The sequence below is a fragment of the Balaenoptera musculus genome, chromosome 3 (genome assembly GCF_009873245.2).
Source record: "Balaenoptera musculus isolate JJ_BM4_2016_0621 chromosome 3, mBalMus1.pri.v3, whole genome shotgun sequence".
NCBI classification, from domain to species: Eukaryota; Metazoa; Chordata; class Mammalia; order Artiodactyla; family Balaenopteridae; genus Balaenoptera; species Balaenoptera musculus.
In genome coordinates this window covers 63,447,645-63,472,387 of record NC_045787.1, presented here as the reverse complement: position 1 = coordinate 63,472,387, position 24,743 = coordinate 63,447,645, and the positions used below count along the sequence as shown (strand labels likewise).

Genomic DNA, 24,743 nt, shown 5'->3' with positions numbered 1-24,743 from the left:
GTCAGAATGAAGATCTTTTATAGACAAAAAATGTGTGCCAAAATTTGTGACTAGTTAAACAATTATCAATGGAATACATTTAACTTGTTGACAAATATGAGAATATATATTGACCCACAAGATGTATAAATCTGTTTATTTTTCCTGATATTAAAGGTTTAAAGAATCTAGTGATCGTGCTCTTTTGATGCACAAAACCATCATCTGGTCATCCCGGGACTGATCAAAATGTTTTAAAAGTTAGAGATTTGACTTACCAAAAGACAAACACTGGCGACTAAAGAGTTAAATTTGGGTAAAGACACTCATTTTGAAAGACAACTTGACATTGATCAAGATTTCTATAGGATTATGCTATATTTTTAAGTGATAATAGCAGGAAGACTTGTCAATTGTTCTGATGTTCCAGGATAAACAAGAAAAAGTAAAATTTCGAAGAAAATGGTTTCCAGTGATAAAACATGGTGTCACCAATGAGATTTAGAAATTCACAATCAGAGTATAAAACTTGAACTACTTAGAGACTTTAAAAACAGGAAGAACTTCAAACTCACAATTGAAGATAATGTTTAGTCATACATTTTCACTCCTCCTCCTAATTCACTTCTTTATAACTTTTGACACTGTTGACCATTTCTTTCTTCTGGAAACTCCCCCTCATGCATTCTGAAATGTTGGTCCTGGTCCCCTGGCTAATATCATACCTGTTCAGTTTGTTTCCTTTCCTACCTCTTTTTGGTATTTTAAGAAAATTATATCTTTGATTCCTTGACCTTTTTTCTCTCACTTCTTGAAATCTAGTCCATTCTTAAGATTTTATCACTGATGATTCCTAAAATTGTCCAGTGAAAACTCTTTGTTTTATTCCATCGATAAATATTTGTTACTCTGAGCCAAAAAGGCACAGATAGGTTTCACTGTCTGAACTTACAGTCTGTTGGGGATACAGAGAAGAAAGCAAGCCATGATCGTAAATAAGTTCTATAAAAGTGAGGTATAAGAATCTAGCACCAACATTCAAATTATATGGGTCCCAGAAGAAGACAAAAAGAAAGGGACTGAGAAAATATTTGAAGAGATTATAGTTGAAAACTTTCCTAATATGGGTAAGGAAATAGTTAATCAAGTCCAGGAAGTACAGAGAGTCCCATACAGGATAAATCCAAGGAGAAACACGCCAAGATACATATTAATCAAACTATCAAAAATTAAATACAATGAAAAAATATTAAAAGCAGCAAGGGAAAAACAACAAATAACACACAAGGGAATCCCCATAAGGTTAACAGCTGATCTTTCAGCAGAAACTCTGCAAGCCAGAAGGGAATGGCAGGACATATTTAAAGTGATGAAGGAGAAAAACCTACAACCAAGATTACTCTACCCAGCAAGGATCTCATTCAGATTTGATGGAGAAATTAAAACCTTTACAGACAAGCAAAAGCTAAGAGAATTCAGCACCACCAAACCCACTTTACAACAAATGCTAAAGGAACTTCTCTAGGCAGGAAACACAAGAGAAGGAAAAGACCTACAATAACAACCCCAAAACAATTAAGAAAATGGTAATAGGAACATACATATCGATAATTGCCTTAAATGTAAATGGATTAAATGCTCCAACCAAAAGACATAGACTTGCTGAATGGATACAAAAACAAGACCCGTATATATGCTGTCTACAAGAGACCCACTTCAGACCTAGAGACACATACAGACTGAAAGTGAGGGGATGGAAAAAGATATTCCATGCACATGGAAATCAAAAGAAAGCTGGAGTAGCAATTCTCATATCAGACAAAATAGACTTTAAAACAAAGACTATTACCAGAGACAAAGAAGGACACTACGTAATCATCAAGGGATCGATCCAAGAAGAAGATATAACAATCGTAAATATTTATGCACCCAACATAGGAGCACCTCAATACATAAGGCAAATGCTAACAGCCATAAAAGGGGAAATCGACAGTAACACAATCATAGTAGGGGACTTTAACACCCCACTTTCACGAATGGACAGATCATCCAAAATGAAAATAAATAAGGAAACACAAGCTTTAAATGATACATTAAACAAGATGGACTTAATTGATATTTATAGGACATTCCATCCAAAAACAACAATATACATTCTTCTCAAGTGTTCATGGAACATTCTCCAGGATAGATCATATCTTGGGTCACAAATCAAGCCTTGGTAAATTTAAGAAAATTGAAATCGTATCAAGTATCTTTTCCGACCACAGTGCTATGAGACTGGATATCAAATCTGTGAAAAATACAAACACATGGAGACTAAACAATACACTACTTAATAACCAAGAGATCACTGAAGAAATCAAAGAGGAAATCAAAAAATACCTAGAAACAAATGACAATGAGAACACGACGACCCAAAACCTATGGGATGCAGCAAAAGCAGTTCTAAGAGGGAAGTTTATAGCAATACAACCCTACCTTAAGAAACAAGAAACATCTCAAATAAACAACCTAACTTTACACCTAAAGCAATCAGAGAAAGAAGAACAAAAAACCCCAAAGTTAGCAGAAGGAAAGAAATCATAAAGATCAGATCAGAAATAAATGAAAAAGAAATGAAGGAAACGATAGCAAAGATTGATAAAACTGAAAGATGGTTCTTTGAGAAGATAAACAAAATTGATAAACCATTAGCCAGACTCATCAGGAAAAAAAAGGGAGAAGACTCAGATCAATAGAATTAGAAATGAAAAAGGAGAAGTAACAACTGACACTGCAGAAATACAAAGGATCATGAGAGATTACTACAGGCAACTATAATGGACAACCTGGAAGAAATGGGCAAATTCTTAGAAATGCACAACCTTCTGAGACTGAACCAGGAAGAAATAGAAAGTATGAACAGACCAATCACCAGCACTGAAATTGAAACTGTGATTAAAAATCTTCCAACAAACAAAAGCCCAGGACCAGATGGCTTCACAGGTGAATTCTATCAAACATTTAGAGAAGAGCTAACACCTATCCTTCTCAAACTCTTCCAAAATACAGCAGAGGGAGGAACACTCCCCAACTCATTCTACGAGGCCACCATCACCCTGATACCAAAACCAGATAAAGATGTCACAAAGAAAGAAAACTACAGGCCAATATCACTGATGAACATAGATGCAAAAATCCTCAACAAAATACTAGCAAACAGAATCCAACAGCACATTAAAAGGATCATACACCATGATTAAGTGGGGTTTATCCCAAGAATGCAAGGCTTCTTCAATATACGCAAATCAATCAATGTGATACACCATATTAACAAATTGAAGGAGAAAAACCATATGATCATCTCAATAGATGCAGAGAAAGCTTTTGACAAAATTCAACACCCATTTATGATAAAAACCCTCCAAAAAGTAGGCATAGAGGGAACTTTCCTCAACATAATAAAGGCCATATGTGACAAACCCACAGCCAACATCGTCCTCAGTGGTGAAAAACTGAAACCATTTCCACTAAGATCAGGAACAAGACAAGGTTGCCCACTCTCACCACTGTTATTCAACATAGTTTTGGAAGTTTTAGCCACAGCAGTAAGAGAAGAAAAAGAAATTAAAGGAATCCAAATCAGAAAAGAAGAAGTAAAGCTGACACTGTTTGCAGATGGCATGATATTATACATAGAGAATCCTAAGGATGCTACCAGAAAACTACTAGAGCAAATCAATGAATTTGGTAAAGTAGCAGGATACAAAATGCACAGAAATCTCTTGCATTCCTATCCACTAATAATGAAAAATCTCACAGTGAAATTAAGAAAACACTCCCATTTACCATTGCAACAAAAAGAATAAAATATCTAGGAATAAACCTACCTAAGGAGACAAAAGCCCTGTATGCAGAAATTAAAGATGATACAAATAGATGGAGGGATATACCATGTTCTTGGATTGGTAGAATCAACATTGTGAAAGTGACTGTACTACCCAAAGCACACTACAGATTCAATGCAATCCCTATCAAACTACCACTGGCATTTTTCACAGACCTAGAACAAAAAATTTCACAATTTGTGTGGAAACACAAAAGACCCCGAATAGCCAAAGCAATCTTGAGAAAGAAAAACGGAGCTGGAGGAATCAGGCTCCCTGACTTCAGACTATACTACAAAGCTACAGTAATCAATACAGTGTGGTACTGGCACAAAAACAGAAATATAGATCAATGGAACAGGATAGCAAGCCCAGAAATAAACCCATGCACATATGGTCACCTTTTCTTTGATAAAGGAGGCAAGAATATACAGTGGGGAAAAGACAGCCTCTTCAATAAGTGGTGCTGGGAAAACTGGACAGCTACATGTAAAAGAATGAAATTAGAATGCTCCCTAACACCATACCCAAAAATAAACTCAAAATGGATTAAAGACCTAAATGTAAGGCCAGACACTATAAAACTCTTAGAGGAAAACATAGGCAGAACACTCTATGACATAAATCACAGCAAGATCCTTTTTGACCCACCTTCTAGAGAAATGGAAATAAAAACAAAAATAAACAAATGGGACCTAATGAAACTTAAAAGCTTTTGCACAGCAAAGGAAACCATAAACAAGACCAAAAGACAACCCTCAGAATGGGAGAAAATATTTGCAAATGAAGCAGGTGACAAAGGATTAATCTCCAAAATTTACAAGCAGCTCATGCAGCTCAATATCAACATACAAACAACCCAATCCAAAAATGGGCAGAAGACCTAAATAGACATTTCTCCAAAGAAGATATACAGATTGCCAACAAACACATAAAAGAATGCTCAACATCATTAATCATTAGAGAAATGCAAATCAAAACTACAATGAGATATCATCTCACACCGGTCAGAATGGCCATCATCAAAAAATCTAGAAACAATAAATGCTGGAGAGGGTGTGGAGAAAAGGGAACCCTCTTGCACTGTTGGTGGGAATGTAAATTGATACAGCCACTATGGAGAACAGTATGGAGGTTCCTTAAAAAAGTAAAAATAGAACTACCATACGACCCAGCAATCCCACTACTGGGCATATACCGTGAGAAAACCATAATTCAAAGAGTCATGTACCACAATGTTCACTGCAGCTCTATTTACAATAGCCAGGACATGGAAGCAACCTAAGTGTCCATCAACAGATGAATGGATAAAGATGGGGCACATATATACTATGGAATATTACTCAGCCATGAAAAGAAACGAAATTGAGTTATTTGTAGTGAGGTGGATGGACCTAGAGTCTGTCATACAGAGTGAAATAAGTCAGAAAGAGAAAAACAAATACCGTATGCTAACACATATATATGGAATCTAAGCCAAAAAAAAAAAAAAAGGTCATGAAGAACCTAGAGGCAAGATGGCAATAAAGACACAGACCTACTAGAGAATGGAATTGAGGGTATGGGGAGGGGGAAGGGTAAGCTGGGACAAAGTGAGAGAGTGGCATCGACATATATACACTACCAAACGTAAAATAGATAGCTAGTGGGAAGCAGCCGCATAGTAGAGGGAGATCAGCTTGGTGCTTTGTGACCACCTAGAGGGGTGGGGAAGGGAGGGTGGGAGGGAGCGAGACGCAAGAGGGAAGAGGGATGGGGACATATGTATAACTGATTCACTTTGTTATAAAGCAGAAACTAACACACCATTGTAAAGCAATTATACTCCAATAAAGATGCTTAAAAAAAAAAAAATCTCTAAAAGCACATAAGAAGCCCTTACCTCCCCTGCATGCCAAGATATTCAGGGAGGCAGGGTGGAGTCATACGGTAGTGCCACATAACGGTATTAAAGATAATTAAAGATAAAGATAATTTCATTAAAGATAATGAAAGCCAGGTTTCTCACTGTTGGAGAAAATACTTACAAACAGAAGAAGGAAGAAGACTGAAAATAATCCTGAGGTTTTGGATTGGAATTGGATGTGTTCGATTGGTGTTAGAGAGTATGGATTTATGGTATGTGTATGTACCATACACAGACACACACACACACAGATAGATATAAAATTAGTCATAAATTTATGTGTGCACATATAAACATAGATTTTCAAGTGCAGCATTTACTGAGAGAGCCAAAAGGCAATGTACTCAACTAAGAAGGAGCACTTTGAGAACCCAGATCTTGGTGCCTAAATGCTGTCCTCCACTAGAAGGAATCGGGGCCCTTTGGAGAAAGGTCTGATTCCAGAGCTAGGCCAGGAAAAGTATGAAATGAACCTGGAACATCTCATACCAGTAAGGAAATGCTCAAATTATGATGGAAATGTTTCAAAAGGACAATAGAGCCAGCTTGAAGAGCCTCCCACTGGCCAGATCTTGCATAACTTAAATATTAAAATGAATGATGACAGTAAATAGTTTATAACTTTTTGATTAGAATAGGAATCCGTAAGTGTCGATGTATCAATCAGTAAGAAGGGAAAGCTGTTCCTTACAAGGGAATGCCAACTAATAAGCATAGAAAGAATGATACACATGCAGTGTTCCCATTTGGCAACTGTCATAGTGTTTAGGAGTTGTCAGTGGATGCTAAGGCTGATAAAGGATTGATGAGGAATGGGATATTGACAGTCTTGGAATAGCTCTAATATTGAATGTAACCAATTACAAAGGGGAAAAATAATGATCTAGTGTTGTAGGACCTGGCAGACACCAATAGAATGAGATGATAAGGTTAACATCGACAGTAGTGGGATGAGTCAACATCATGTACCCTCTGATGTGATACATTGAGAAGAGTATAGCATCAGTTCTACAGTATTCCTAAGAAAATAAAACCTGAGTCTGGGTCATGAAGAGACATCAGAGGATCATCCTGTAGAATTTAAGACTACTCATTCTCCAAAACAGTTCAGGCTGTGATAGAGAAAGCCTAAGGAAAGACCTGGAAGAACATGAAGAGACCTGACAACTAAATGCAACATGTGTTCCATGAGATCCTGGTCCCAGAAAGTAAAAAGAAACATTGTTGAGACAGGTGGCAAAATTTAAATGACGTCTGTGTGTTTTGGATGGTAGTGTTGTATCAATGGATTTCCTGACTTGAAAAGTTGTGTTGTGGTTATGTAGGAGAATATCCTTGCTTAGGGAACTAAACTCTGTGGTACTTAGAAGTGAAGAGGCATAATATCTGCAACTTGCTCTCAAGTGGCAGATATGGTGAAATGTTAACTGTTGGGCAGTCAGTGTCAGGGTATATGGGAATCCTTTGTACTGTCTGTGCAATTTTTCTGTAAGTTTGAAATTTTTAAAAATGTATTTTAAAGCATATAGAAGGAGAATTTATGCCAAACTGGGATTATATGGAAGAATTTTGTTAGGAAATGATCCCTAAACCGAGATCTAAAATATGTCAGAATAAGCACTTAGGGGTCTGTGACCTCCTAGAGAGGCAAGAAAGTTTAGTTTTTGTTTAGTTTTGTTTTATTTTGCTTTTAATGGTTGGCATTTAGATATTGTTGACTGAGTACATGAATTGAAAAAACTGAAAGGAGTTTGGTATAACTGGAAGTTGGAATGTCAGCTTGGCAGTAGCAAGAAATTAGGCTGGAAAGGTAGCAGGAAATATGTCATTTAGTAGGAGATCAATAAATTGGCATTGAGTGTGCTTGTAAACAAACAAAAAAATCAAGGGATTACAAAAAAGGCTTGAAAAATGGCAGCTCTCTACTGCATCCCAATGATAACAATTACCGAAACAGTTCTGGTCTGGATAAATAAATTATTTAATATCAAATTTCCTTTGAAATATTTGAAATTTTAAACTAATTAAATAAGATATTCCTGCTTTTAAGTTAAATTAGTGAACCTTTATAGAAATTCTTGCCAGTTGTCAGGATTATGTGTATATATGTATACATACATGCTTCATAGGATCAGTATGTTTAAATCATTTATAGCTTGGTCCAGCTCTAAGTGCTTCTCAGATGACTATTAGAAACTTACAATTCAGTATGTATCCACTATTGCACCCCTGCATAAAATATACCCTATCTGTTAATCGGCACCTTTTTTCAGTTCTAGTTCTCTTTTTCCATTCAGCCAAATTGTTTGAACTAATTGGAGTATTATTTTTCTAAATAGTTTCTTAGGGAAAATATGACTACCCAAAACAATATTCATTGGCCCCTTGGCATTTTAGTTCTGCTCCTATTATAATGCCCAATGAGTAAAATAATCTATAGAAATCGCTTATGTTTAAGAAGCAAAATTAATTTACCCTTAGTAAATTAATTTCGGGGAAAGGCATTATATATACTTCTCAGGAAGAAATAGGACAATTTTTGCCTAGATTTTGTTCCCAACAATACCAATTTTCTTTGCCTGAAAACTGGGCAAAGTAGGATCATTTTAAAACTAAGAAATTATACTGGGTATACAGGCTTATAAAATTCATAAATGAGTGTGAAATATAAGAAATCTTGTGTGGACACTGGTGGCAGAGGTACTAGGTACTCATTGACATGAACTGTCCTGGAGGCCGCCATTTTGATGCCAAAACTGGGCCCGACCCAACAGCCTGAAGGCTCCAGTGCTGGGACGCCTCACGCCAAACAACCAACAGGGCAGGAACACAGCCCCACCCATCAGCACACAGACTGCCTAAAGTCGTCTTGAGCCAACAGCCACCTCTAAACACACCCCTTGACATGACCCTGCCCACCAGAAGGACAAGACCCAGCTGCGCCCACCAGTGGGCAGGCAACAGTCTCTCCCACCAGGAAGCCTGCACTAGCCTCTTAGACCAGCCTCGTCCACCAGGGGACAGACACCAGAGGGAAGAGGAACTATAATCCTGCAGCCTGTGGGATTGCAAACACAGAAAGTTAGACAAAATGAGATGGCAGAGGAATATGTCCCTGATGAAGGAACAAGATAAAACTACAGAACAACTAAGTGGAGTGGATATAGGAAATCTACCCCAAAATGAATTCAGAGTAATGATGATAAAGGTGATCCAAAATCTCAGAAAAAGAATGGAAGCACAGATCAAGAAGATACAAGAAATGTTAACAGAGAGCTAGAAAATATAAAGAACAAACAGAGATGAACAATACAATAAGTGAAATGAAAAATACACTAGAAGGAATTAATAGCAGAATGAGGCAGAGGAACATATGAGTGAGCTGGAAGACAGAATGGTGGAAATCACTGCTGCAGAACAGAATAAAGAAAAAAGAATGAAAAGAAATGAAGGCGGGGAGGGATTGATTGGGAGTTTGGGATTGACACACTGCTGTATTTAAAATAAAATGCCTTGCCATAAATAAAAAAAAAAATGACAGTCTAAGAGACAGCTAGGACAACATTGAACACACCAACATTCACATTATAGGAGTCCCAGAAGGAGAAGAGAGAGAGAAAGGGCCTGAGGAGATATTTGAAGAGATAATAGCTGAAAATTTCCCTAACATGGGAAAGGAACAGTCACCCAACTCCAGGAAGTGCAGAGTCCCATAGAGGGTAAACCCAAGGAGGAACATGCTGAGACACATATTAATCAAATTGACAAAAATTAAAGACAGAGAAAATATTAAAAGCAACAAGGGAAAAGCAACAAATAACATACAAGGAATCCCCATAAGGTTGTCATCTGATTTTTCAGCAGAAACTCTGCAGGCCAGAAGGGAATAGCACAATATATTTAAAGTGATGAAAGGGAAAAACCTAAAACCAAGAATACTCTACCCTGCAAGGCTCTCCTTCACATTTGACAGAGAACTCAAAAGCTTTACAGACAAGCAAAAGGTAAGAGAATTCAGCACCACCAAACCAGCTGTACAAATACTAAAGGAAATTCTCTAGGCGAAAAAGAAAAGCCCACAACTAGAAACAAGAAAATTATGAATGGGAAAGTTTATCAGTAAAGGCAAACATACAGTAAAGGTAGGAAATCATCCACACACAAATATGATATCAAAACCAGCAATCACGAGAAGAGTACAAATGCAGGATATTGGAAATGCATTTGAAATTAAGAGATCATGAACTTAATACAATCTTGTATATGTATAGACTGCTATATCAAAACCTCATGGTAACCTCAAACCAAAAGTCTGCAACAGATATACACACAAAAAAGAAAAAGGAATCCAAACACAACATTAAAGATAGTCATCAGATCACAAGAGAAGAGAACAAAAGTGGAAGGGAATAAAAAGACCTACAAAAACAAATCCAAAACAATTAACAAAACAGCAATAAGAACATACATATCAGTAATTACCTTAAATATAAATGGATTAATGCTCCAACCAAAACACATTGACTAGCTGAATGGATACAGAAACAAGATCTGTATATATGCTGTCTACAGGACACCCACTTCAGATCTAGGGACACATACAGAATGAAAGTGAGGGGATGGAAAAGGTATTCCATGCAAATGGAAATCAAAAGAAAGCTGGAGTAGCAATACTAATATCAGACAAAACAGACTTTAAAATAAAGACTATTACAAGAGACAAAGAAGGATACTACGTAATGATCAAGGGATCAATCCAAGAAGAAGATGTAACAATTGTAAATATACATACACCCAACATAGGAGCACCTTAATATATAAGGCAAACACTAACAGCCATAAAAGGAGAAATTGACAGTAACAATAATAGTGGGGGACTTTAACACCCCACTTTCATCAATGGACAGATCATCCAGACAGAAAATCAGTAAGGAAATCCAGGCTTTAAATGACACATTAGACCAGATGGACTTAATTGATATTTATGCATTCCATCTGAAAGCAGCAGAATATACATTCTTCTCAAGTGCACATGGAATATTCTCCAGGATAGATCACATGCTGGTCCATAAAGCAAGCCTTGGTAAATTTAAGAAAATTGAACTCATATCAAGCATCTTTTCCAACCACAATGCTATGATATTAGGAGTCAGCAGCAAGAAAAAAACTGTAAAAAACAAAACACGTGGAGGCTAAACAATGTGCTGTCAGACAACCAATGGATCACAGAAGAAATCAAAGAGGAAATTTAGAAGTTCCAAGAGACAAGTGAAAACAATACAATGATCCAAAACCTATGCGACACAGCAAAAGTAATTCTAAAAGGGAAGTTTATAGCAATACAGTCTTAACCTCAGGAAACAAGAAAAACCTCAAATAAACAACCTAAGCTTACAAACAAAATCCAAAGTTCCTAGAAGGAAAGAAATATAAAGATCAGAGGGACTTCCCTGGTGGTGCAGTGGTTAGGAATCCGCCTGCCAATGCAGGGGACACAGGTTTGATCCCTGGCCCGGGAAGATCCCACATGCCACAGAGCAACTAAGACTGTGCGCCACAACTACTGAGCCTGTGCTCTAGAGCCCGTGAGCCACAACTACTGAGCCCGCATGCCACAACTACTGAAGCCCGCGCGCCTAGAGCCCATGCTCTGCAACAAGAGAAGCCACCACAATGAGAAGCCCGTGCACCGCAACAAACAGTAGCCCCTGCTCACCACAACTAGAGAAAGCCCGTGCACAACAACGAAGACCCAACACAGCCAAAAATAAATAAAATTAATTGAAAAAAAAGATCAGAGCAGAAAAAAATGAAATAGAGACAAAGAAAACAATAGAAAAGATCAATGAAACTAAAAGCTGTTTCTTTGAAAAGATAAACAAAATTGATACACCTTTAGCCAAACTCATCAAGAAAAAAAGGGAGAGGGCTCAAATCAATAAAATAAGAAATGAAAAAGGAGAAGTTACCACGGACACCACAGAAATACAAAGGATCATAAGAGACTACTGCAAGCAACTATATGACACTAAAATGCCTAGAAGATTTGGACGAATTCTTAGAAAGGTACAATCTCCCAAAACTGAACCAGGAAGAAACAGAAAATATGAACAGACCAATCACAAGCACTGAAATTGAAACTGTGATTTAAAAATTCCCAACAAACAAAAGTCCAGGACCAGAAGGCTTCACAGGCAAATCCTATCAAACATTTAAAGAAGAGTTAACACCTATCCTTCTGAAACTATTGCAAAAAATTGCAGAGGAAGGAACACTTCCAAACTCATTCAGTGAGGCCACCATCACCCTGATACTAAAACCAGACTAAGATACCACAAAAAAAGAAAATGACAGGCCAATATCACTGATGACCATAGGTGCAAAAAATCCTCAACAGAATACTAGCAAACTGAATCCAACAATACATGAAAAAGATCATACACCATGATCAAATGGGGTTTATCCCAGGGATGCAAGGATTTTTCAATATCTGCAAATCAATCAGTGTGATGACCACATCAACAAATTGAAGAATAAAAACCACATGGTCGGACTTCCCTAGTGGCGCAGTGGTTAAGAATCCGCCTGCCAATGCAAGGAACACGGGTTCAAGCCCTGGTCTGGGAAGATCCCACATGCTGCGGAGCAACTAAGCCCATGCACCACAACTACGGAGCCTGCACTCTAGAGCCCACAAGCCACAACTACTGAGCCCATGTGCCACAACTACTGAAGCCCACGTGCCTAGAGACCATGCTCTGCAACAAGAGAAGCCACTGCAATGAGAAGCCTGCGCACCGCAACGAAGAGTAGCCCCCACTCACCACAACTAGAGAAAAGCCCACATGCAGCAGTGAAGACCCAATGCAGCCAAAAATAATTAATTAATTAATTAAAAAAAGAAACATATGATCATCTCAATTGATGCAGAAAAAGCTTTTGACAAAATTCAACACCAGTTTATGATAAAAACTCTCCAGAAAGTGGACATAGAGAAAATATACCACAACATAGTAAAGGCCATATATGACAAACCCACAGCTAACATCATACTCAGTAGTGAAAAGCTGAAAGTATTTCCTCTAAGATCAGGAACAAGACAAGGATGTCCACTCTCGACACTTTTATTCAACATAGTTTTGGAAGTCCTAGCCACTGCAATCAGAGAAGAAGAATAAACAAAAGGAATCCAAGTTGGAAAAGAAGTAAAACTGTCACTGTTTGTAGATGACATGATACTATACATAGAAAATCCTAAAGATGCTACCAGAAAACTACTAGAGCTCATCAATGAATTCACTAAAGTTGCAGGATATAAAATTAATACACAGAAATCTGTTGCATTTCTATACACTAAAAACAAAAGATCATAAAGAGAAATTAAGGAAATAATCCCATTTACCATTAAATCAAAAAGAATAAAATACCTAGGAATAAATCTACCTAAGGAGGCAAAACACCTGTACTGTGAAAACTATAAGACGGAACAAACAGATGGAAAGGTATATATGCCATGTTCTTGGATTGGAAGAATCAATGTTGTCAAAATGACTGCACTACCCAAGGCAACCTACTGATTTGGTGCAATTCTATCAATTACCAATTGCATTTTTTGCAGATTTAGAACAAAAAATCTTAAAATTTGTATGGAAACCCAAAAGACCCTGAATAGCCAAAGCAACCTTGAGAAAGAAAAGTAGAGCTGGAGGAATCAGGTTCCCTGACTTCAGACTATACTACAAAGCTACAGTAATCAAGACAGTATGGTACTGACACAAAGACAGAAAAATAGATCAATGGAACAGGATAGAAAACACAGTCTCTTCAATAAGAGGTGCTGGGAAAACTGGACAGCTACATGTAAAAGAATAAAATTAGAATATTCTCTAACACCATGCACAAAAATAAACTCAAAATGGATTAAAGACCTAGATGTAAGATGGGATACTATAAAATTCTTAAAGGAAAACATAAGCAGAACACTCTTTGACATAAATTGCAGCAAAATCTTTTTGCATCCAACTCCTAGAGTAATGAAAATAAAAACAAAAAGAAACAAATGGGACCTAGTTAAACTTAAAAGCTTTTGCAGGGCTTCCCTGGTGGCGCAGTGGGCTTCCCTGGTGGCGCAGTGGTTGAGAATCTGCCTGCCAATGCAGGGGACACGGGTTCAAGCCCTGGTCTGGGAAGATCCCACATGCCATGGAGCAACTAGGCCCATGAGCTACAACTACTGAGCCTGTGTGTCTGGAGCCTGTGCTCCACAACAAGAGAGGCCGCGATAGTGAGAGGCCCGTGCACCGCAATGAAGAGTGGCCCCTGCTTGCCGCAACTAGAGAAAGCCCTCGCACAGAAACGAATACCCAACACGGCCAAAAATTAATTAATTAATTAATTTAAAAAACCATTATGGTGACCCATCTTTAAAAAAAAACAAAAAAGCTTTTGCACAGCAAAGGAAACCATAAACAAAACAAAAAGACAACCCACAGAAAGGGAGAAAATATTTGCAAATGATGTGACCAGCAAGGGATTAATCTCCAAAATATAGAAACAGCTCATGCAGCTCAATATCAAAACAAACAAACAACCAATCAAAAAATGGACAGATCTAAATAGACATTTCTCCAAAGAAGACATATGGATGGCCAAGAGGCACATGAAAACATGCTAAACATTGCTAATTATTAGAGAAATGCAAATCAAAACTACAATGAGGTATCACCTCACATCAGTCAGAATGGCCATCATCAAAAAGTCTACAAACAATAAATGCTGGAGAGGGTGTGGAGAAAAGGGAACCCTCCTACACTATTGGTGGGAATGTAAATTGGTACAGCCACTATGGAGAACACTGTGGAAGTTCCTCAAAAAACTAAAAATAGAGCTACCATATGATCCTGCAATCCCACTGCTGAGCATATATCTGGAGGAAAACATACTTAGAAAAGATACATGCACCCCAGTGTTTATTGCAGCACTATTTACAGTAGCCAAGACATGGAAGCAACCTAAACATCCATCAACAGATGAATGGATAATTAAAATGTGGTACATATATACAGTGGACTCTTACTCAGCCATAAAAAAAGAATGAAATAGGGCTTCCCTGGTGGCGCAGTGGTTGGGAGTCTGCCTGCCAATGCGGGGGACATGGGTTCGAGCCCTGGTCTGGGAGGATCCCACATGCCGCGGAGCAACTGGGCCCGTGAGCCACAACTGCTGAGCCTGCGCGTCTGGAGCCTGTGCTCTGCAACAGGAGGGGCCGCGATAGTGAGGGGCCCGCGCACCGCGGTGAGGAGTGGCCCCCGCTTGCCGCGGCTGGAGAGGGCCCTCGCACGGAGGCGAGGACCCAACACAGCCATAAATAAATAAATAAAATTTAAAAAAAAAAAAAAAAAAGAATGAAATATGCCATTTGCAGCAACATGGATAGACCTAGAGATTCTCATTCTAAGTGAAGTAAGTCAGAGAAAGACAAATATAATATGATATCACTTATATGTGGTATCTTAAAAAATGATACAAATTAACTTATTTATAAACGGGAACAGACTCATGGACTTAGAAAACAAACTTATGGTTACCAAAGGGGAAAGCTGTGGGGGAGGGATAAATTAGTAGGTTGGGGTTAACATATACACACTACTGTATATAAAATGATAATCAGCAAGGACCTACTGTATAGTACAGGGAACTCTACTCAATATTCTGTAACCACCTATATGGGAAAAGAATTTGAAAAAGAATACATACATGTATACTTATAACTAAATCACTTTGCTGCACACCTGAAACTAACACAACATTGTAAATCAAATATATTCCAATAGAAAAAAAAATACATCTTGAAAAAAAACATCTTGTGAAATACTCAGATGCACTCTGTAATTGTTACAGCACTTATTTTATAAATAGTTACAATATTGCTTTTTATTTTGTTTTACTAAATATGCTAGGCTCTTGGAGGTGTCCCAGGAAGTCAGCCATTACTTCCCAGTGGAATGGACCCAACTCGACAACAAGGTGACTACTTTAAAGTAAAAGTGAAATTGATGTGCAAAATCTCAAAGGAAATCCTGTATTTTTTAAGGAAGGTTTTATTTGTACAGATATTCCATAATTATATCAGTTGCATTTTTACAGGTAACGTGGCCAAGTAATTATCTTTTTAGCTAACTCTTAATTATGTGTGATACTGAGGGCAGTGATAACATAAGGAACAGAATAATTAAATATCTAGAATCTGTATTTTAACTAGTAACTTCTAAAACCTCTTATATAACTTCAAACAACTGAGACTCAAAGTGATTATATCCCTTGTGATTTTCTCTGCCTTTTTCAGATAGAGAGGTTAGTCCACCAGAAAGATAAGCAGGAGGAAAGAGGATGCTATGCAATAAGTAACTTACTTGGTAGTTTAACAAACCCAATAATCAGAGCTGTTTAGGTACCACAAATACGTATGGCTCTATTATACTATTCCAAGAGAAAAAAAAAGGAGCAAATGGTGTGAGAGATGTAATTCAACACAGAATAGGAAGAACATTTCAATTTCAAGACATTAATGGAGAGTGTGGGTAGGTAGTGATAAGAGGTAGAAAACTGGCCATGGAAGCCAAGATGAGGTGATGTCAATAACACAGTCCTTAGTAAATAAGATGTGACACCAGGCAGAGAGGAGGCTATAGCCTCCGGTTTAGCACTCATGCTCATTACATTGCTAATATCGTCATACTTTTCTTCCTTTTAGGACATCCAAATATGGGTGGGCCAATGCAGAGAATGACACCTCCAAGAGGAATGGTGCCCTTAGGACCACAGGTAAATAAATAATCAGTGCAGGAAGCTAAAGGCTGAGTTTTTTGCCTTCATCTTATACAAACAAACTATATTATTTGCTGGCTTCTAGTATGTACATTAAAGGCTTAATAACATGGTTGTTAGTCTCTTGAGGACATATCTATGACATGTCCAAATTGATGTAACAACAAACCATATTTTAACAGGTGCTACACATATGCTTTTGGTACATAGGAGAAAAAACATTGTGTAGAAATACATTATAGTAATTATTATTAAAAATAACTATTACCCTTTTGTTATATTGAGGAAATATGAAAAATTATAGTAATTATTATAAAAGATAACTAAGATAAGTTAAATAAAACCTAGTTGACTGAGTTAAATAGAATAAGCAGCATAAAATATATTTCTAAATCTTTTAAAGAATGCCATTGACTGTTATATACTACCATATTTCTTTACAGAATATGAAAGCAATAGAGAACCATTTAGAAATAAACATTAAAATGGGTCTTACTGAACACGCATAATACTATCAGTATACATTAGATGTTAGCCTACTTCCGTATCACAATTTCCCAGAAGTACACACCAAGATTGAACCTATTCAGCTATTGATGACATTTTTAAGTATGCTGCTCCAGGATATCACTTATTTTAGCTAAAACATCCCTCTGTCTCTCTTGGGAAAACTGCATGGGGTAGAAACTAATTTTGTAATGTTATATTTCAAAGAAACTAATCCAGAATTCAGAATTTTAAATTTCTTCCTCAAAGGTCAGAGGTTAGTATATCATAACATTGGTTAAAAGAATGAATTGATTTACTTTCTTTATTCTTTCCAAGAACAGTCTTTATAAGTGACAGTTTTAGGAGCTTGTTTCATGTATCTGCTTTAAAAATGTTAAGTATTTTGTTGTGTACCCAAAGGATTCAGAGAATTAAGAATCTAACACCCATTGGTCTTAAGCTTTTTTCAGCTTAAGACCAATGTAGTGAAGAGGGATACTAATTATCTATTGGAATAATTGAATTCCTAGAAGAAATACATATAATTTGATTCTCAGGTAAATGTGACTTAGACCAAGGAGTTTCTGCCAACATGTAATAATATACAGTTGACCCTTGAATAACATGGGAGTTAGGGGCACCAAACCACTGCGTAGTCGAAAATCCATGTATAACTTTTGACTCCCTAAAACTTAACTAATAGCCTACTGTTAACTGGAAGCCTTACTGATAACATACGTAGTCAATTAACACATGTTTTATATATTGTATGTATTATATGCTGTATTCTTACAATAAGATAAGCTAGAGAAAAGAAAATGTTATTACGGAAATCATAAGAAAATACATTTACAGTACTGCACTATATTTTTCGATACCGTAAGTTTATATCATCTGTTTATAAGATGAATCATCTGTCAGTATCTTCATCAATGTTGTCTTAAATTATACAAAACACTGTAGATATTACATATATTTCTAACACAGGACATCAAAAATGAAAAGATAATGTGAAAAAAATTCCTATTTATTTACAGGTATAACAATTCATGCATTGATAACAAAGAAGCAGCAATATGATAGCTTTATGGTAAACTAGCGTAATAATCAATAATTGCTTCATCGTAGCCTATCCTATACACTAATGAATGAATCATTATAACATTTTTATGGCATACAGTATTACAGTCATACTCACAATACGTTATTGTAAACATTGTTACATTTTTTTAAACCACTTACATGTGATGATAGGCCGATACATAGTTTCTCCAGTTGGGGTTGCGGGGTGAGGGGAGAGAGAGAGAGAAAGAGGGAGAGAGAGAGAGAGGCACATACTGTATAGTAATGTAGTTCTTTGAAAGCAAAATTATAAAACAATAAGAAAACACATTATTAATTTTATATTACATACCACTCCCCTTATACTTATATAAGGATAGACTTATGTCTACATGTATTTTATGCGTTCATGACATACCTAACTGTTTCTTAATATTTTAGATATTTCTAGGCTATGTGGTTCATCTGCAAGTTTTTTCAAATTGTCACAAATCTACAAAAAATTTTCCAATAGTATATTTATTGAAAAAAATCCACGTATAAGTGGACTGGAATAGTTCAAACCCATGTTGTTCAAGGGCCAACTGTATATATAAACTGTATTGGGACATGAAGCACAAATTTTTCAGAGATACCATATTACATGATAAGAAAAAGTGTTATGTAAATGTTTGTGGGATCCTCAAAGTCAGAGAAAACCCATTTCTTTTATTCAGGCTCAGTTATTTTCTATGTATTTTCTTAAGATCTTATAAAACCCTAATTTAGATATTTAAATTATTTTTTCCTATTTCTACTCATGTTAGGGATGATGATTTTTATGACCAACCATCATTAATCTATTAATAGCAATTAGAATTTATAAGATCTGTAGGATATTTCACTGACTGAATATACTTTTAGTCTTTAATGAGCTAAGCCAACCAGTTTAGCTATATACAACTTGAAGGATTTTTTTTCTCAAAAGATTTTCATAACAGATGCATTTTAAATATACATCAAAAGTTGATGCCTATAATTTATTCTTCATTCAATTCTCTTACTTTTCAGCTAGCTGCTCTTTGAGTTTTTGTCATTCCAGACCAGTATTTTCAATACTTTTAAAAATTAGAGTCTGATTTGAGCCAGTTTTGCAGTGTTTGAAAGATGAACCAATGCTCACCTAAGCTGTATGAATACTTAGATCTCATTTGAAATTGCAGAAGTAAAAAGCATATTGGTCTTTATATTTTATAAATATCTAGCCAAATATGTATGTGTTTTGTGTTATAAGTAAATTACGACAGAAAGTAAGAAAACATTTCTGGGGAGTAATCGCTTATTGAAGAGTTTAACTAAGTTTATCATATAAGTATGAATTCTTTTCATTTTCAAACCCAAAGAGAGTAGTTTATTTCTTCCATTTGGATTAATATCATTGCTATCTATTTCTTTATAATTTGGAGGAAGTAAAGTGTTTTGGTATGAATTTACCTCAGAAACCAGAAATACCTACAACAACTTTTTAAAATCAGAGTATATAAGTATAAAAGGTTAAAGGAAATTATTTATAAATATCGTGTACTTAAATGAAAATAGGAATCATATTCATATGAATGGTACAATAGGTAAAAAGTGAAGTAAAATTATTTGAATTAAGGGGTTCTTGTAAGGTATTTACTCATAACACCTGGTATATGTAACATATGGAATATAAACTGAGCTTTATAATAAAAGTTAGCTGTGTTTCTTAAAAGATAATAGAAAAACAACTCTCATGACAGATATTTAATCCTATGAATGCTACTCAAGAACAGAATGTGTCTGCTTTTTTTGTATCCGAATTATAGAAACAGTCACTGGAATATTGTTTCTAGCTTTATGCAAAACAAAATACACATCTCCTTTGTATCGTAGATATTATTTCCACAATTTTTTCAGCTTAAGACCAATGTGGTGAAGAGGGACAGTAGTTATCTATTGGAATAATTGAATTCCTAGAAGAAATATATATAATTTGATTCTCAGACAACGCTGATGTAGGCAAAGTGCGCACCTAGAACATAGTAAATATGTGATTAAAACCTACTGCATGGATGAAGAAATAAAACTTTGCTCCAAATTCTGGCATATTTTTTCCACCCCTTAATCTATTTTAAATCTACGTTCAGTAGTAATACATGATTTTTAGATTGATATCAGTATCCTTTCAATAGAAAAGCAGAATTGTCTGCTTAATCAAGAAAAATGTCTTCCCTAATGCCATATTTGAAGTAATTTTTCTACTTGGCTTTTATAATAAGATATACTTAGCTTGTCTGTGTTCTTAGGCTCAGCAGGTACCATATGATTAACAGAAAAGTTCAACAAGACTGTCCAACTATTTCTAATTCCTCTAGAAATCTGAAGGATAAATGAGTTATATACAAGTAGGAACATATCATGATTTCCAAATCAAATACTTGGGGTGGAGAAATAGTGAGATGGAAATATATGATAGGCTCTCATGTAAAGAGAGAGTAAACTAATTCTGTATTTTCAAATCTAAGATGGGAAGTGGAATTTAGCTCAGTATAGGGAAGAACTTTCTAGAAATTAAACTGCCCAATCATGGAAAAACTCTTTATAAACTTTGCAAGCAGAGTCTGAACAACCCTTTTGTCAGGAGCGTTGCATTGGGAGAGAGATTAAACCAGATGGAATTGTATAGTTGCCATCAGCTTTAAAATTCAGTGATTCTAAATTAGCTCTTCACATTCTGCCTTTGTTACCAGTTAGAAAGCTAGTTGTTATTCTTTCTTATCTTCCTGTTCTCTATATGCTTCAGATTCTTCACAAAATGAAAATATTTTGTAAGTCTATCAAAATATGTGTTGGATAATTTCTTACTCATTTCCTATGACACTTCTGCACTGTCAAACTTGAGCACTGGATGCACAAAGATGAGTAAAACAGACTCTACCTTCAGGTACTTATTGTTTAGCAGGAGATGCAGATACATAAAGAAAAACTATTAGGCAGTAGGAAAAAAGTCAAGAGAAGAAATACATGTACTCTGTCAGGGAGTCACTATATCACAAGCATGTTAGGGTTGAGGGCTCAAGGGAAAATGAGAAGACTCATTTAAGTCAGTCCCTTATTAACAGTGATAAGAGTTAGCAGTCAGTCCCTTATTAACAGTGATAAGAGTTAGCAGCTACAGTTTTTGAGCACCAGGTATCATGCTTTTAATGCACCAAGCACTTTAATATGCATTTTGTATGATTTCATTTTTCCTCCAACAAGCTTATAAGAGAGGTGATATTTTCACTTTACAGATAAGGAAATTAAGGTTGAGCAGATCATTGGCCCACAATCACACATATATAAAGAGGAGCAGAGGAAATAGGGCAGGGGCAAGAGAGATTCAAACCAGTATCTTTCCATGTCGAGAGCTAGAAGGAAAACTAGTGTTTTCCTTGATAAAGCACAGACCACCTAAGATCAAAAATGAGGCGCAACCTTTTGTGTGAAGAATTTCTATTATACTCTACCATTCAGATTTTGTTCCCAGTGACTAACTTTCTTCTCAGAGACTCCTTGGTAATACTGCTGCTGCGACCCCCATCCTTGTTCCAGAGGTTAAGAGAAATAGCTATCTCTTTAACCAGTGACTCAAGTGTGGATAGACACCATTCTCTTATCCCATAGCATACACAATTGAGATGTTTAAATAAGATTTCTTGAAAGTAAAAGTAAATAAACAATGAGAAGAGCATGTAATTAGGTAATTTATTTACAAACTGTGGCTTATTCTCTGGAGTTAACAGACCTTCTCTCATTGAATATTTCCTTGTCATCTTAGCACCTACTACACAGAAGGCCATAGCAGATGAGTTATCATGAGTGTAAAAGCATACTGCATGTTTCTGAATCACAAGAAATTCAGCAGTCTGGAGGGTATAGTTGGGAGTAGGGGAAGAAGGTAAATATTATAGGAAATGGGTGCAGGAAATATAGGCTAGGGCTGATCTGTGAATAACACCATAGACCCATGCTGAAGTACAGACTTTATTTGATAGGCAGTGTGGGTCATCATGGCTTTTAAGTGACATAAATAGGACTGAGTTTAAGAAGCACAGTTCTGGAGGCAGTACGGAGAATAGATGGGGAGGGGGAGAGGCTAAGTCAGAGAGACCAACTAAGACAGTACAGTAGTCTCAGTAAATGACAGAGATGAGTGATACGAAGGAGAGCAGTATTTCAAGAGCTATTTCACAGGTAGGATCAATAGACTTTGGTAACTGACTGGATATGGAAATTGAAATAAAAGGAAGAAACATCCAGGAGCTCTCAGAGGTTCTTAGCCTGGACTGCTACATAGAAGGTGATGCCACAGAACTGACTGAGGAAGGCAATATAAAGAACACAGCTGTGAGAAGATAAAATTGAGGTTACTTCTAGGTATGTTGAGTGTGAAATGGTATCCAGATAGAAACAGCTGATATGAAGTTCAACATATGAGTTATCTAAGAGCTTAGGAGAGACATCATGACAAAATAGATTTGAGATTCCTAACATATAAATAATTGTTGAACTAATGGTAGCAGGTAAGATTACCCATAAATGTGTATTTATTTAAAAGAATGCTGTGGCTAGAACTTGGGGAAAAGCAACATTTTTAAGAGCTAGCAAAACAAAAGGAGCCAGTAAAGGAGATTGAAGAAGAGTGGTCAGAAATGTGGGAGGAATAGGTGGTGTCAGAAAACCAAGCATGAAAGTAGTTGATGATGTCAAAATATATTAATATGATAGTGTTAAAAGTAGTCTTTTGGCCCTTGTGGAAACTAAACTAAGCTAAGCTGATATGCCTGTTAAAACATTAAAATGTTTTTATCCTTTGAATGCACATAATAGATATTGACAGAAGCCTGTTGAGTCATATAGTTCACGCATACATATTTGAAGTATACTTTAGTGTTCATATATTTTTGTGTATCTGTATATTTGTACATTTCTCTCTTGGATATATTATTTTGTGAACAGAAGTTTGTATTCCACTTTCTTATGCTGGATTCACCTATTTGTTTTCAGACTTTATGTAATTTTTCTGAGTCAGACAATTTCAAACATGTTGACTAAGTCCTTTCTTTAAAAACAGAGTTTTGGATTTATGAAATGTTTTGTTTGAAAAAGTTCACTGTTGTACAGATATCAGGAAATTAATAAAGATATGTTGAATATTATAATTGCAACTATACCTTAATCACTTAACATGCTCCAGTGATTGTACATATTCACATAGTTTTTAAAAGACACAAACAAAAGTAATTGTTAAAATAGAAGCAAAAGTACAAGAGTGGACCCTTCTGAGAATGAATTGCACAGGCCTTATCCCATCAGGAGTTATGTAGGGAAATCATTAACCTGCTCTCCTTTCTTTCCCCCCTCCTCTTTGGTTTTGTTTTTTTGTTTTGTGGTAGTCTGACCCTTGGTTATCATTACAGAACTATGGAGGTGCAATGAGACCCCCACTGAATGCTTTAGGTGGCCCTGGGATGCCTGGAATGAACATGTAAGCAAAATGCTCTATTATCCTGTAAAGTGTTCTCTTTTCTGTCTTCTAAAGTCACACCAATTTGTAACACAATTTAAGCTCAATTTCTGTGTAGTATAAAATGAAACTGTAGTATAAATGAACTAAACATGAGCTGTAGCATTTGCTTCATTTTCACAGCATATTCTCCATGTTTTTCTTCCTTCCCTTGCAACCCTTAATTTTTTTCCATTTTCAAATGCCACAAATGCCAACTTTTAGCCTGATTTTCATGTTTATCATAAAAATGAGTCTTTTATAAATAAGCACATAATATTTATGTAGTCCATACAAAAGTATGAAGAGATGATGACGCCAGGACCATGACTTGACTTTACAGAAGTAGACAATGGAATATCGTTCATTTTAACACATATAGCGTGATTCCTATGAGTTTTTAATTCTTATAAATATATATATGTCTTTACTTTTGCTTTGTTGGGACCATTGTTAACCCAGGAAGAAGTCTCTCTGGTAGTTTCTTCTTTATTAAAGAACTTTCCATAGTATACTTTCTTTTGAAAATTCAAAATATACTTAGGGAGTAAACTAACAGTTTTTTTTGTTTTTTTACTGAAAGGGCCTTTCAAGCCCAAAGAGAGTAGTTGCTTCTATCAGCCAATATAATGCAATTTGTTAAGGAATTTTTATTTATTTTTCATTATCTTACTTGCCCTCAAAGTTCCATATACACCCAGAACTTGTGAATGACTTTCATTAATTGATTAGAGGATCCAATTCCATGATGTAGCCTAAAGAAAATTTATCAGAAATAATGAAAGAGCTCTATATAGGGTTCTGGGTAGTCTCCTCTAATATATTTCCCATTAGTCCATGTTTTGGTTACTTACCTATCAAATTAAACAACTCTGCCATCATTTAATAGCATTGAATATATACTGAGGTGAGCTCTTTTGATGTACATAGGGATTTGTTTAAGTTTCTGGAACCATTTTCATGGAAAGCAGTTTTGCCTAAAATAGAAAATAGGTTAATAGGTGGATACCAGCCAGGCTCAAAACTAACAGAACAAGGGGAAAAAGTAGGTCAAATTTTC

General features: G+C 36.0%; 1 protein-coding gene across 7 annotated transcripts in view; it reads left to right on the top strand.

Annotated features, from left to right (window-relative positions):
• Positions 1 to 24,743, top strand: part of SSBP2 (single stranded DNA binding protein 2) — a 304,079-nt gene that overhangs the window by 233,616 nt on the left and 45,720 nt on the right. For 4 of the 7 annotated variants that reach the window (XM_036847746.1, XM_036847742.1, XM_036847743.1 and 1 more), the window contains 3 exons: positions 15,714 to 15,780; positions 16,508 to 16,578; positions 23,574 to 23,665. In XM_036847746.1, the coding sequence (XP_036703641.1) occupies positions 15,714 to 15,780; positions 16,508 to 16,578; positions 23,574 to 23,665 (230 nt within the window). The remainder of the gene's footprint in view (positions 1 to 15,713; positions 15,781 to 16,507; positions 16,579 to 23,573; positions 23,666 to 24,743) is intronic. The other 3 variants (XM_036847745.1, XM_036847748.1, XM_036847744.1) reach the window with 1 other exon arrangement.